General features: G+C 40.5%; 1 protein-coding gene and 1 pseudogene across 1 annotated transcript; both read left to right on the top strand.

Annotated features, from left to right (window-relative positions):
• Positions 1–4,692: 4,692 nt before the first annotated feature.
• On the top strand, positions 4,693–6,094 carry LOC110494431 (transcription factor HES-5). Its single transcript, XM_021569455.2, has 2 exons — positions 4,693–4,819; positions 4,935–6,094. Exons 1-2 carry the CDS (start codon positions 4,715–4,717, stop codon positions 5,364–5,366), a joined length of 537 nt encoding a protein of 178 aa, XP_021425130.1. The 5' UTR covers positions 4,693–4,714; the 3' UTR covers positions 5,367–6,094.
• A 5,043-nt stretch (positions 6,095–11,137) lies between these two features.
• Positions 11,138–12,415, top strand: LOC118940155 (annotated as a pseudogene).
• The last annotated feature ends 376 nt before the right edge of the window (positions 12,416–12,791 follow it).

Raw genomic sequence — 12,791 nt, 5'->3', positions numbered from 1 at the left:
GGAATCTCTCTCAATGGGCAGAGTGTGGGAAAGCTCTGGAGAGCAGAATCACAGTTCAGTGTCATTAGTGTCATCACCATCATCAGTCCCACCAGCACCTGACTGTCTGGGGAACACTCAGAGACAGTGAGGAATAGGCACACTTATTGTAACGGCAGATTTCCTCTTCCTCTGAGGAGGTGTAGCAAGGATCGGACCAATAAGCAGCGTGGTAGGTGTCCATGTTTTAATAGGGAAAACTGAACATTAACACAAAATAACACCGTAAAAAACCACCGTGAACTGTCACCGAAACAGTCCCGTGTTGCACAGAGGCAGGAAACAATCACCCACAAAATACCCAAAGAACATGGCTGCCTAAATATGGTTCCCAATCAGAGACAACGATAAGCACCTGCCTCTAATTGAGAACCAATCTAGGCAACCATAGACTTACATAAACACCTAGAAAGGCACAGCCCCATAAACATACAAAACCCCTAGACAAGACAACATATCACCCATGTCACACCCTGACCTAACCAAAATAACAAGGAAAACAAAGAACACTAAGGTCAGGGTGTGACACAGAGAGGGGAATTAAAAATGATTTGCCTATTTGGTTGAGTATGTTTTTGGAAATATCCTTATGGAAGAAAATCTAACATATAATGTAATATAATTATTTTAAATCCTAATTTGTAATGACATGACATTTTCACTTTAATAAAACCTAGCTATTGCCTAGGAGAAAAAAATCTATATAATCTTAAATGCCTTTTAGAAAACAGAAAGAATTGCAGACATTGACTTGGACTAACTTGGATGCAGAAAGATAAATACGTTCATATATATAAACAGTTGAAGTCGGAAGTTTACATACACTTAGGTTGGAGTCATTAAAACTCATTTTTCAACCACTCCACACATTTCTTGTTAACAAATTATAGTTTGGCAAGTCAGTTAGGACATCTACTTTGTGCACGACACAAGTCATTTTTCCAACAATTGTTTACAGACAGATTATTTTACTGATAATTCACTGTATTACAATTCCAGTGGGTCAGAAGTTTACATACACTAAGTTGACTGTGCCTTTAAACAGCTTGGAAAATTCCAGAAAATTATGTCATGGCTTTAGAAGTTTCTGCTATGCTAATTGACATCATTTGAGTCAATTGGAGGTGTAGCTGTGGATGTATTTCAAGGCCTAACTTCAAACTCAGTGCTTCTTTGCTTGACATCTAGGTAAAATCAAAAGAAATCAGTCAAGACCTCAGAAAACTAATTGCAGACCTCTACAAGTCTAGTTCAATTTTCAAACACCTGAAGGTACCACGTTCATCTGTACAAACAATAGTACGCATGTATAAACACCATCGGACCACGCAGCCGTCATATCGCTCAGGAAGGAGACGCGTTCTGTCTCCTAGAGATGAACGTACTCCGGTGCGAAAAGTGCAAATCAATCCCAGAACAACAGCAAAGGACCTTGAGAAGATTGTGGAGGAAACAGGTACAAAAGTATGAATATCCACAGTAAAACAAGTCCTATATCGACATAACCTGAAAGGCCGCTCAGCAAGGAAGAAGCCACTGCTCCAAAACGGCCATAAAAAAGTCAGACTACGGTTTGCAACTGCACATGTGGACAAAGATCGTACTTTTTGGAGAAATGTCCTCTGGTCTGATGAAACAAAAATAGAACTGTTTGGCCATACTGACCATCGTTATGTTTGGAGGAAAAAGGGGGAGACTTGCAAGCTGAAGAACACCATCCCAACCGTGAAGAACGGGGATGGCAACATCATGTTGTGGGGGGGGGGGGTTGCTGCAGGAGGGACTGGTGCACTTCACAAAATAGATGGCATCATGAGGATGGACATTTTTGTGGATATATTGAAGCAACATCTCAAGACATCAGTCAGGAAGTTAAAGCTTGGTCGCAAATGGGTCTTCCAAATGGACAATGACCCCAAGCATACTTCCAAAGTTGTAGCAAAATGGCTTAAGGACAACAGAGTCAAGGTATTGGAGTGGCCATCACAGAGCCCTGACCTCAATCCTATAGAAAAATTTGTGGGCAGAACTGAAAAAGCGTGTGTGAGCAAAAAGTACCTACAAACCTGACTCAGTTACACCAGCTCTGTGAGGAGGAATGGGCCAAAATTCACCCAACTTATTGTGGGAAGCTTATGGAAGGCTACCCAAAACGTTTGACCCAAGTTAAACAGTTTAAAGGCAATGCTATCAAATACTAATTGAGTGTATGTTAACTTCTGACCCACTGGGAATGTGATGAAAGAAATAAAAGCTGAAATAAATCATTCTCTCTACTATTATTCTGACATTTTACATTCTTAAAATAAAGTGGTGATCCTAACTGACCTAAAACGGGTCATTTTTACTAGGATTAAATGTCAGGAATTGAGAAAAACTGAGTTTAAATGTATTTGGTAAAGGTATATACAGTATATATATATTTGTATATATACCTGTACCTATAAGAGTATGTGTTGAATCAGCCAGTATAGGAGTTTCCCTCCAGATTCCAGATGGTCTGTGACGTCAGGCTGTGTCTATAGTACAACACAGAGCCAATAGCCGTCACTAATGGTCCACTGAGCAGATTTTGTAGTGCATTGATCACAGCACACTGGACTCACTGTGGCAAACTCAGCTCTCTACTCACACTGACCAGTAGCTCCAAGACAGAGGACACATCTGCAGCATCTGGACTTTCAAAGCTGGAAGTGTATTCCCTCCAATCTGAATAATAGGAACAGTATTTCAACATAACCTCTCAAATAGTTATGAGAAATTATGCTGAAGTCACACCAATATGTATCTATGTGTTGCTCATATTGCTATTTTCTCTGTCTTCTATAAGAATGTATCTCATTACGCTGATTATGTTGACTTCATAATAATTTGGAAAAAATGTAGCATGAACAATTATGAATTAATCTCAAAAGTGAAGCAAACAATCTAAAATACTATATTTGCACAGAAGTTTGAAACAGCACTTATTTTATTCAAAAAAACTAATCAAGAGGTCACATTGATAATGCAGTCATCAAATATTTAATTTATTTAACTAGGCAAGTCATTAAGAACAAATTCTTATTAACAATGACAGCCTACCGGGGAACAGTGTGTTAACTGCCTTGTTCAGCTGCAGAACGACAGATTTTTACCTTGTCAGCTCGGGGATTTGATTCAGCAACCTTTCAGTTACAGGCCCAACGCTCTAACCACTAGGCTACCTGCCACCCCCCTATTTAAATATGATATGCTAGGCTAGGAATCCTCCAATGAAATGCATTATTGGAGATGATCGTGGACTTCAGGAAACAGCAGAGGGAGCACCCCCCCCTATCCACATCGATGGGACCGCAGTGGAGAAGGTGGAAAGCTTCAAGTTCCTCGGCGTACACATCACTGACAAACTGAAATGGTCCACCCACATAGACAGTGTGGTGAAGAACCTCTTCAACCTCAACAGGCTAAAGAAATGTGGCTTAATACCTAAAACCTTCACAAAATTTTACAGATGCACAATTGAGAGCATCCTGTAGGGCTGTATCACCACCTGGTACGGAAACTGCACCGCCCACAACCGCAAAGCTTTCCAGAGGGTGGTGCGGTCTGCCCAACGCATTACCAGGAGAAAACTTCCCGCCCTCCTGGACACCTACAGCACCCGATGCCATAGGAAGGCCTAAAAGATCATCAAGGACATCAACCACCCGAGCAACTGCCTGTTCACCCCGCTATCATCCAGAAGGTGAGGTCAGTACAGGTGTATCAAAGCTGGGACCGAGAGACTGAAAAACAGCTATTGCATCACCCATCTCATATGTATATACTGCATTGTATTCTACACTACACCACTGACTGTTAAAAAGACATCTCCAGCACATCAGAGGCTGCTGCCTATAGACATAGATTAGGAATCACTGGCCACTTTAAGGAAATGAAACACTGGACACTTTAAGGAAATGAAACACTGGACACTTTAAGGAAATGAAACACTGGAAACTTTAATAGTGTCTCTGTATCTTGCATTACTCATCTCATATGTATAAACTGTACTCTATACTATTCTACGGTATCTTAGTCACTTTAATAGTGTGTAAATATTGCATAATCCATCTCATATGTATATACTGTATTCTATACTATGCCACTGTATCTTAGTCCAATGCCACTCTGACATACATATATATATTCTTAATCCATTCCTTACTTAGATGTACATGTATTTTGGGTATATTTTGTGAAACTGTTAGATATTACTTGTTAGATATTACTGCACTGTCGGAGTTTAAAGCATAAGCATTTCGCTACACCCACAATAACATCTGTTAAACACGTGTATGTGACCAATACATTTGATTTGATTAGAAAGCACTGTGCATTTTTATGCAGAATATGTTTGTCAGTCCCAATGTGTACGTTGTGATGATGAGTGTGTGCTCTGTCTGTGTCATTTATCCCAACGTTAAGCAGTAGATCTGGAGGTCACCAGTTTCCCAGATTCCCACAGGGCTCTGTGAGTCACTCTCCATCACCCCCCACATGTTCCCCTGAGACGTGACCATTGTCCACCAGCATTAAGAACCCAAGCACCCCCATTGGCTACAGACTGAGAAACTCCAACAAGCCCAGTACCCACACATTCATATGCAGATTTGGGACTATATATAGGAGAGAAGAAGCCAGTAGTAATCAGATGTTTTCTACACAGAGGCCTCTACAGCACAGAGATCCAGCCATGGCACATACAATCACTTCAGCTATGATCTACTCTAAGAACCACCTGACTCTGACCAACAAGGTAAACTGAGATTACAATTTTCTTTATGACTTGTTTCTTGAAAATAGATGTCATAATTTTATCTCACCTCTAATACGTTCTAGAATAATGTTATTAAAGACTCTCCTTCTTGCAGCTAAGAAAGCCAGTGGTGGAGAAGTTACGCAGAGATCGTATCAACAGCTGCCTTGAGAAGCTCAAGTCTCTCCTGGGTCCAGAGATCCTCAATCAGCAGCCCGACTCCAAGCTGGAGAAAGCAACCATCCTGGAGATGACAGTTAGCTTCCTGAAACGACAGCAACAGTATCAACCATTGAGCTCCTCCTCCTGCTCAGCACCTGACAATCAGGGTTACTCCAGGTGTGTCCAAGAGATTGTGCACTTCCTGTCCAAGGATGAGGTGACGACAGAGTCCCAGAGAAGACTGCTGAGCCACTTCCAGAGCCTGCAGCCATCCTCTGATAAGAACAGGAGGGAGAGTGACCTGCTTCAGTTGAGCACCCCAGCCCAGCACAGCATGAGCAAAGAGAAGGGTCCAGTCAACAGCGCCCTCTGGAGGCCCTGGTAGAGTCCTACAGACTGGAGCTTCATTCTCATGCAGGACATTTCCCAGTCCTTATTACAGAGGAGTTCATCCACATTTTCTGCATTTGCAGGAGTTTATGTTAATTTGTAATGACAAAATGCATTGAACAATATCAGTATTTGAATCTTCCTCTCTTGATTACAAGAGGATCAATAGCATATTCTGTTTTATATTTCATTTTTATGAAGTGAATATACTGTGTATTGTTCCCTGTGGGAACGTTTTAATCATTTATGAAATAGTGTTCACTGTCTTTCCAGCGGAAAGATTGTGAGTGAACAATGTTCAATCCTATTTGTACTGTTTTGATATCGAAATTGAATATCTTAATGGCAAAACATGCAAACAGTATCAGACGTCATTACGTTTATGTAGACGCTGTTATCCAGAGCGACTTACAGTAGTGATTGCATACATTTTCTTCTTTATACTTGTCCCCCGTGGGAATCGAACCCACAATACTGGCGTTGCAAGCACCATGCTACACCAACTAAGCTACACGGAACATTCTCGCTTTCCCCTAAAAAATTATATCAGCATTTTAGACAGAATAATACTTCCTCTCGATGGTGAGAGGAGTTAAAACGTGTAGACCTACTGGTTTGTATCACCTTCTGAGAAGGTATTGTAAAGATTGAAAACATGTTTTCTAAATTAAATGTAAATCTTCAAATCAAGTCGATGCGAATAAAAACAATCATCGAAAACAATTAATGCTTGTTTGATTCATTACACTCCGTTGAAATGTGAAATGTCTAAATATTTCTAATTAAACTGGTTTCCAGATATAGTACAGTAGCCTACGTATATCTAGCTAAACGGCTTTCATATTTCATAACAAAAAAAAATCATGCCATACCAACTGCCAAAATGTCTCCAAAATGTCAACATGCAAAGGCCTATTTATTTTTCTGCAACAACACGCACACTCATGACACATTGTAGCCTATGTAAGTAAGTGTCCGTGACTTCTAGGCCTTTTAAAGTAAGACGACTTGAGACAAAACCAACTCGGTTTAACTTAATGTGTTCTGCTGCTGAACCTGCCTCTCACCAGTGAGAGACAAACATGACAGACACAACTCAAAGTTGCCAACTAACTAGGACTGCCTAAGTATTCAAATGGACTGAGTTCAAGAGATGACGAAATTAGGTAGTTTGATGTGCAATTCATTTCAAATTAAAACATTGATAAGAGACACAAAATAGAATGTAAAAGTTTTTAAAAAACTGCTCCGAGGGGACTTTTTCGTCATTAGTCACGTAGGAAACAAATTCATATGCTGCCTTCTTGTGAGTGATTATTAATTAATTAATTTAGCAGTGTATACGTTTTCGTGGAAGTACATTCAAATAATCAGAAGATGTACTTCTGAATCTTGTGAGTTTCAATATGCTGGTAAATGAAACCAGTAAAATGCAGTATTCATTTCAGACAATAATCACCAGTGGTGGAAAAAGCACCCAATTGTCATACTTGAGTACAAGTAAAGATACCTTAATAGAAAATGACTCAAGTAAATGTGAAAGTCACCAAGTAAAATCCTACTTGAGTAAAAGTCTAAAAGTATTTAGTTTTAAAAATACTTAAGTATTAAACGTAAATGAAATTGCTAAAATATACTTAAGTATCAAAAGTAAAAGTATAAATAATTTCAAATTCCTTACATAAAGAAAACCAGAAGGCATCATTTTCGAATAAAAAAGGGAAAATGTATGGAGTAAAAAGTACATACTTTTCTTTAGGAATGTACTGAAGTAAAAGTAAAAGTTGTTAAAAATATAAATAGTAAATTACAGATACCCCCAAAAACGACTTAAGTAGTACTTTCAAGTATTTTTACTTAAGTACTTTAGACGATTGCAAATCAAAGATAGGAGGAATAGACAAAGAAAAGTATTTTGGATTTTGTTTGCAGTTTAATTAGCTGACAAAGTTAGACAACAATATTAACAAGAATATAAATCCTCTTTGGATAAGATAAAGATCAAATAAACATTTACCTTTTGTATTTTCATGCACAACAATGCACTGTTCCTTTACAGAAATAAAGGTATGCATGTGAATTTATTTTCTACCGTTATTTGAGGCAGTGTTTCACCTTGAACCAGATCTCAGGGTATTTAGTTAATCATTTCACAGAAAGAGTAAGGCAGTAAACCTCTGCTTATATAAATACATACAATGCATTTCAAATGATTCTGCAACTTTACATTTCATGTAAAACAACAGAATAGGTTCCAGACCAATGTCTAACAGTCTGGTCCAAATGGGACAACTAGCCAATCACCATGGTGGGAATATTTTCCCATTGTAGATATGGCGCTCTGATATATCCAAGCTGAATTTGCACATGAACAGTATATTGTGCTCTGTTCATCATAGGCTCAGTTCATGCCCGCTCCACAGGTTTGTATCTCACGCTGCAGTGGTCATTTGGTCTCAGACCCTAGTCTCAGCCCAATATGTAACCCCTGACCTATAATCTCCCCATCCATGCATCTCTCTCAGTTCATTGTTCGAAGCAGAGTGGTGCAATGTCCTCTGGAGTGGGAAAGAGATGCAGCATGTCCCTGGAACATTTGGAATAACTGGTGGGTGACAGCAAGGCCTTCTTCGAAGTGAAAAAAGACACAGTCTTTGCCAAAATAGGAGATATAGGAGATGTAGGGATCCTATTCTGGAGATGTTCTATAATAGCTATCTTCAGTTTCTCCACACCACTGCTGCATTTCCTCTCCAACAGAGAGTTTACACCTGAAAAACAAGACAAGACAGTCATGAACACCTCTTCTCTCACACACCGTTTCTATTCATTTTAATACTTCATGACCTAAAGTATTTCAGTGTAATTTAACCTGATCTTAACTAATATGCTGATCCTTCACGTTCATGATGTCCTGAAGAGCGATGTCCATGTAAGCTGGCATTTTCAAATATTGGTCTTGTGTTAGCAACTCGTCAATAAAGTAGAGATGATGGTCTTGGTAGGTCTTGCCCGATACTTTGTGTTGTTGTAGCTCCTCTGCTGTGTAGTGTTGCTGCGGGTCTTGGGCCAGCTGATGCTCAGTGAGTCGTTGTTAGTGAGCTCTGCATCTCCACTCTCTATTTATGTGCCTACTTCTACACTGTCTCACACTATGCAGCCAATCAGATGGTGGGACAATATTCAGTGGGAATAATAGCTGATTCCTCACAGGACAGGTGGGATGTTGTTCTTTATGCCGAAGAGGTCGGCCACGTTAGTCGCTGGGAAAGTGTCTGTGCCCATGTGTAATCAGAAATATCATTTCCCCATGTTGAGTAGTGATATACAGTGCCTTGCGAAAGTATTCGGCCCCCTTGAACTTTGCGACCTTTTGCCACATTTCAGGCTTCAAACAAAGATATAAAACTGTATTTTTTTGTGAAGAATCAACAACAAGTGGGACACAATCATGAAGTGGAACGACATGTATTGGATATTTCAAACTTTTTTAACAAATCAAAAACTGAAAAATTGGGCGTGCAAAATTATTCAGCCCCCTTAAGTTAATACTTTGTAGCGCCACCTTTTGCTGCGATTACAGCTGTAAGTCGCTTGGGGTATGTCTCTATCAGTTTTGCACATTGAGAGACTGAAATTGTTTCCCATTCCTCCTTGCAAAACAGCTCGAGCTCAGTGAGGTTGGATGGAGAGCATTTGTGAACAGCAGTTTTCAGTTCTTTCCACAGATTCTCGATTGGATTCAGGTCTGGACTTTGACTTGGCCATTCTAACACCTGGATATGTTTATTTTTGAACCATTCCATTGTAGATTTTGCTTTATGTTTTGGATCATTGTCTTGTTGGAAGACAAATCTCCGTCCCAGTCTCAGGTCTTTTGCAGACTCCATCAGGTTTTCTTCCAGAATGGTCCTGTATTTGGCTCCATCCATCTTCCAATCAATTTTAACCATCTTCCCTGTCCCTGCTGAAGAAAAGCAGGCCCAAACCATGATGCTGCCACCACCATGTTTGACAGTGGGGATGGTGTGTTCAGCTGTGTTGCTTTTACGCCAAACATAACGTTTTGCATTGTTGCCAAAAAGTTTCATCTGGTGGCTTGTGGCAAACTTTAAACAACACTTTTTATGGATATCTTTAAGAAATGCTTTTCTTCTTGCCACTCTTCCATAAAGGCCAGATTTGTGCAATATACGACTGATTGTTGTCCTATGGACAGAGTCTCCCACCTCAGCTGTAGATCTCTGCAGTTCATCCAGAGTGATCATGAGCCTCTTGGCTGCATCTCTGATCAGTCTTCTCCTTGTATGAGCTGAAAGTTTAGAGGGACGGCCAGGTCTTGGTAGATTTGCAGTGGTCTGATACTCCTTCCATTTCAATATTATCGCTTGCACAGTGCTCCTTGGGATGTTTAAAGCTTGGGAAATCTTTTTGTATCCAAACCCGGCTTTAAACTTCTTCACAACAGTATCTCGGACCTGCCTGGTGTGTTCCTTGTTCTTCATGATGCTCTCTGCGCTTTTAACGGACCTCTGAGACTATCACAGTGCAGGTGCATTTATACGGAGACTTGATTACACACAGGTGGATTGTATTTATCATCATTAGTCATTTAGGTCAACATTGGATCATTCAGAGATCCTCACTGAACTACTGGAGAGAGTTTGCTGCACTGAAAGTAAAGGGGATGAATAATTTTGCACGCCCAATTTTTCAGTTTTTGATTTGTTAAAAAAGTTTGAAATATCCAATAAATGTCGTTCCACTTCATGATTGTGTCCCACTTGTTGTTGATTCTTCACAAAAAAATACAGATGTATATCTTTATGTTTGACGCCTGAAATGTGGCAAAAGGTCGCAAAGTTCAAGGGGGCCGAATACTTTCGCAAGGCACTGTAAATCATTATATTGCAAATATAACAAATATGTTAGGATCACAAGTCTTCCTGTTCATTGCAACACATAGACGCATCAAACAAAACACAACACACGTCTTTATTTATAATATGGCCATTTTACGGGAGAAAAGTTATGATAAAGACAGTGTGCAGCACATAGGTGCTTGGATTACCTGTCTTTAGACTGATAGCCAACCATTAAGTCAAAATCATGACTTTAACCAAGATGCACAGACATTTTGCTACGTGAAGGTTTTGACTACGTAAATAGGCAAAATTATTCCAATATCCTAATGTGTCAATTATATCAAATTTGAACATTTATATAAGATAAATTGAAATACATATTCATCAGCAACGTTGTTTGTTTGTTATTAAAGAAAAAAAACACATTTCGAAAATGTTGTATTTGTACAAATAGAAATGACTGATCTGTTTGTATTTGGAAGAGTCTCTTTCTGAAGTGATTTATAACTGATCCAGATGGTTTGCCCTGTAAGCCACTCTGTGTCCCTGCATGGGAACAGCCAGTGTGTCTTTGTGAGAGCAGACACACTTCTACAGTGTCTCAGGGCTAGCAGGCTGCAAACAGAAGTCGGAGAAGCCGTGTGTCCCTGTGGCTCCCAACTCCAGAGAAAGGAGAGCGTGTGACTGGGGCATACTCAGCGTTGTGCAGAGAGCCAGCTGTGCTTTGGAGCTCACAGGAGGGAAGTGTGCTGCCTGGGGCTTCTGGGAAACCTGAGTTCTGAATGGCCTCCAATCTGATCAGTACAATGTCACTGCGTCAAACATCTTTCAGTGAAAGCTACAATATTATGAGTACCAGTATTTTATAATGTGGTGTTTTAATATTTTTTTGTAAGTTGTGATGCTGAGCGTGTGCTCTATCAGTGTTATTGATCCCAACATCAGGCAGCAGATCTGGGGGTCACCACTCTGTGAGTCACTCTCCATCACCGTCCACCCCTCCACCTGTTCCCCTGAGATGTGACCATTGTCCCCCAGTAATAAGAACACTGAGCATGTGCAAGCTCCACATTCCTCATTGTCTTCCCAAGCTCACCCATTGGCTACAGACTGTGAGAATCTCAAACAAGCCCAAAACCCAAACATTCATATGCAGATTTGGGACTATATATAGGAGAGATGAAGCCAGTTGAAATCAGATTATCTCTACACAAAGACCTCTACAACACAGCGATCCAGCCACGACACCTTAAATCACTTCAGCAATGATCTACTCTAAGGAGCACCTGACTCTGACCAACAAGGTAAATTGAGATTCAAATTCAAGGAATTGAATTTTATTAGATTTTTAAAAATGTGTTTCATTAATGTAATATACCAGAATAAGGTTATTAATCACCTTCCTTCTCTTCTTGTAGCTAAGAAAGCCTGTGGTGGAGAAGTTGCGCAGAGATTGTATCAACAGCAGCATTGAGCACCTCAAGTCTCTCCTGGGACCAGAGATCCTCAATCAGCAGTCCAATCCAAGCTGGAAAAAGCAACAGCAATAGTACCAGCCAGTGAACTCCACCTCCTGCTCAGGACCTGTCAATCGAGGTTACTCCACATGTGTCCAAGAGATTGTGCACTTCCTGTCCAAGGATGAGGTGAAGGCACAGTCCCAGAGAAGACTGCTGAGCCACTTCCAGAGCCTGCAGCCATCCTCTAATAAGATCCAGAGGGAGAGTGACCAGCCACAGCTGAGCTCCCTAGCCCAGCGTAGCATCATGTGCATCAGCATGATTACCACCTCTGAGGGTTTGGAGCTTGAGGTAGTCACCTCATACAAGTACTTGGGAGTATGGCTAGACAGTACACTGTCCTTCTCTCAGGACATATCAAAGCTGCAGGCTAAAGTTAAATCTAGACTTGGTCTCCTCTATCGTAATCGCTCCTCTTTCACCCCAGCTGCCAAACTAAATCTGATTCAGATGACCATCCTACCCATGCTAGATTACAAATACATAATTTATAGATCAGCAGGTAAGGGTGCTCTCGAGCGGTTGGATGTTATTTACCATTCGGACAGATTTGCCACCAATGCTCCTTATAGGACACATCACTGCACTCTATAATCCTCTGTAAACTGGTCATCTCTGTATACACGTCACAAGACCCACAGGTTGATGCTTATTTATAAAACCCTCTTAGGCCTCACTCCCCCTATCTGAGATGTCTATCTCCTGCAGCCCTCATCCTCCACATACTACACCCGTTCTGCCAGTCACATTCAGTTAAATGTCCCCAAAGCACACACATCCCTGAGTCACTCGTTTTTTTCAGTTCACTGCAGCTAGCGACTGCAACAAGCTGCAAAAAACACTCATACTGGACAGTTTTATCTAAATCTCTTCATTCTTAGACTCAATCATGGACACTCTTACTGACAGTTGTGGCTGCTTTGCGTGATGTATTGTCTCTACCTTCTTGCCCTTTGTGCTGTTGTCCGTGCCCAATAATGTTTGTATCATGTTTTGTGCTGCTACCATGTTGTGTTGCTACCATGTTGTGTGTCT

Source organism: Oncorhynchus mykiss, chromosome 17 (assembly GCF_013265735.2).
Source record: "Oncorhynchus mykiss isolate Arlee chromosome 17, USDA_OmykA_1.1, whole genome shotgun sequence".
Classification (NCBI taxonomy): Eukaryota; Metazoa; Chordata; class Actinopteri; order Salmoniformes; family Salmonidae; genus Oncorhynchus; species Oncorhynchus mykiss.
This window is presented reverse-complemented; position numbering and strand designations above follow the sequence as displayed.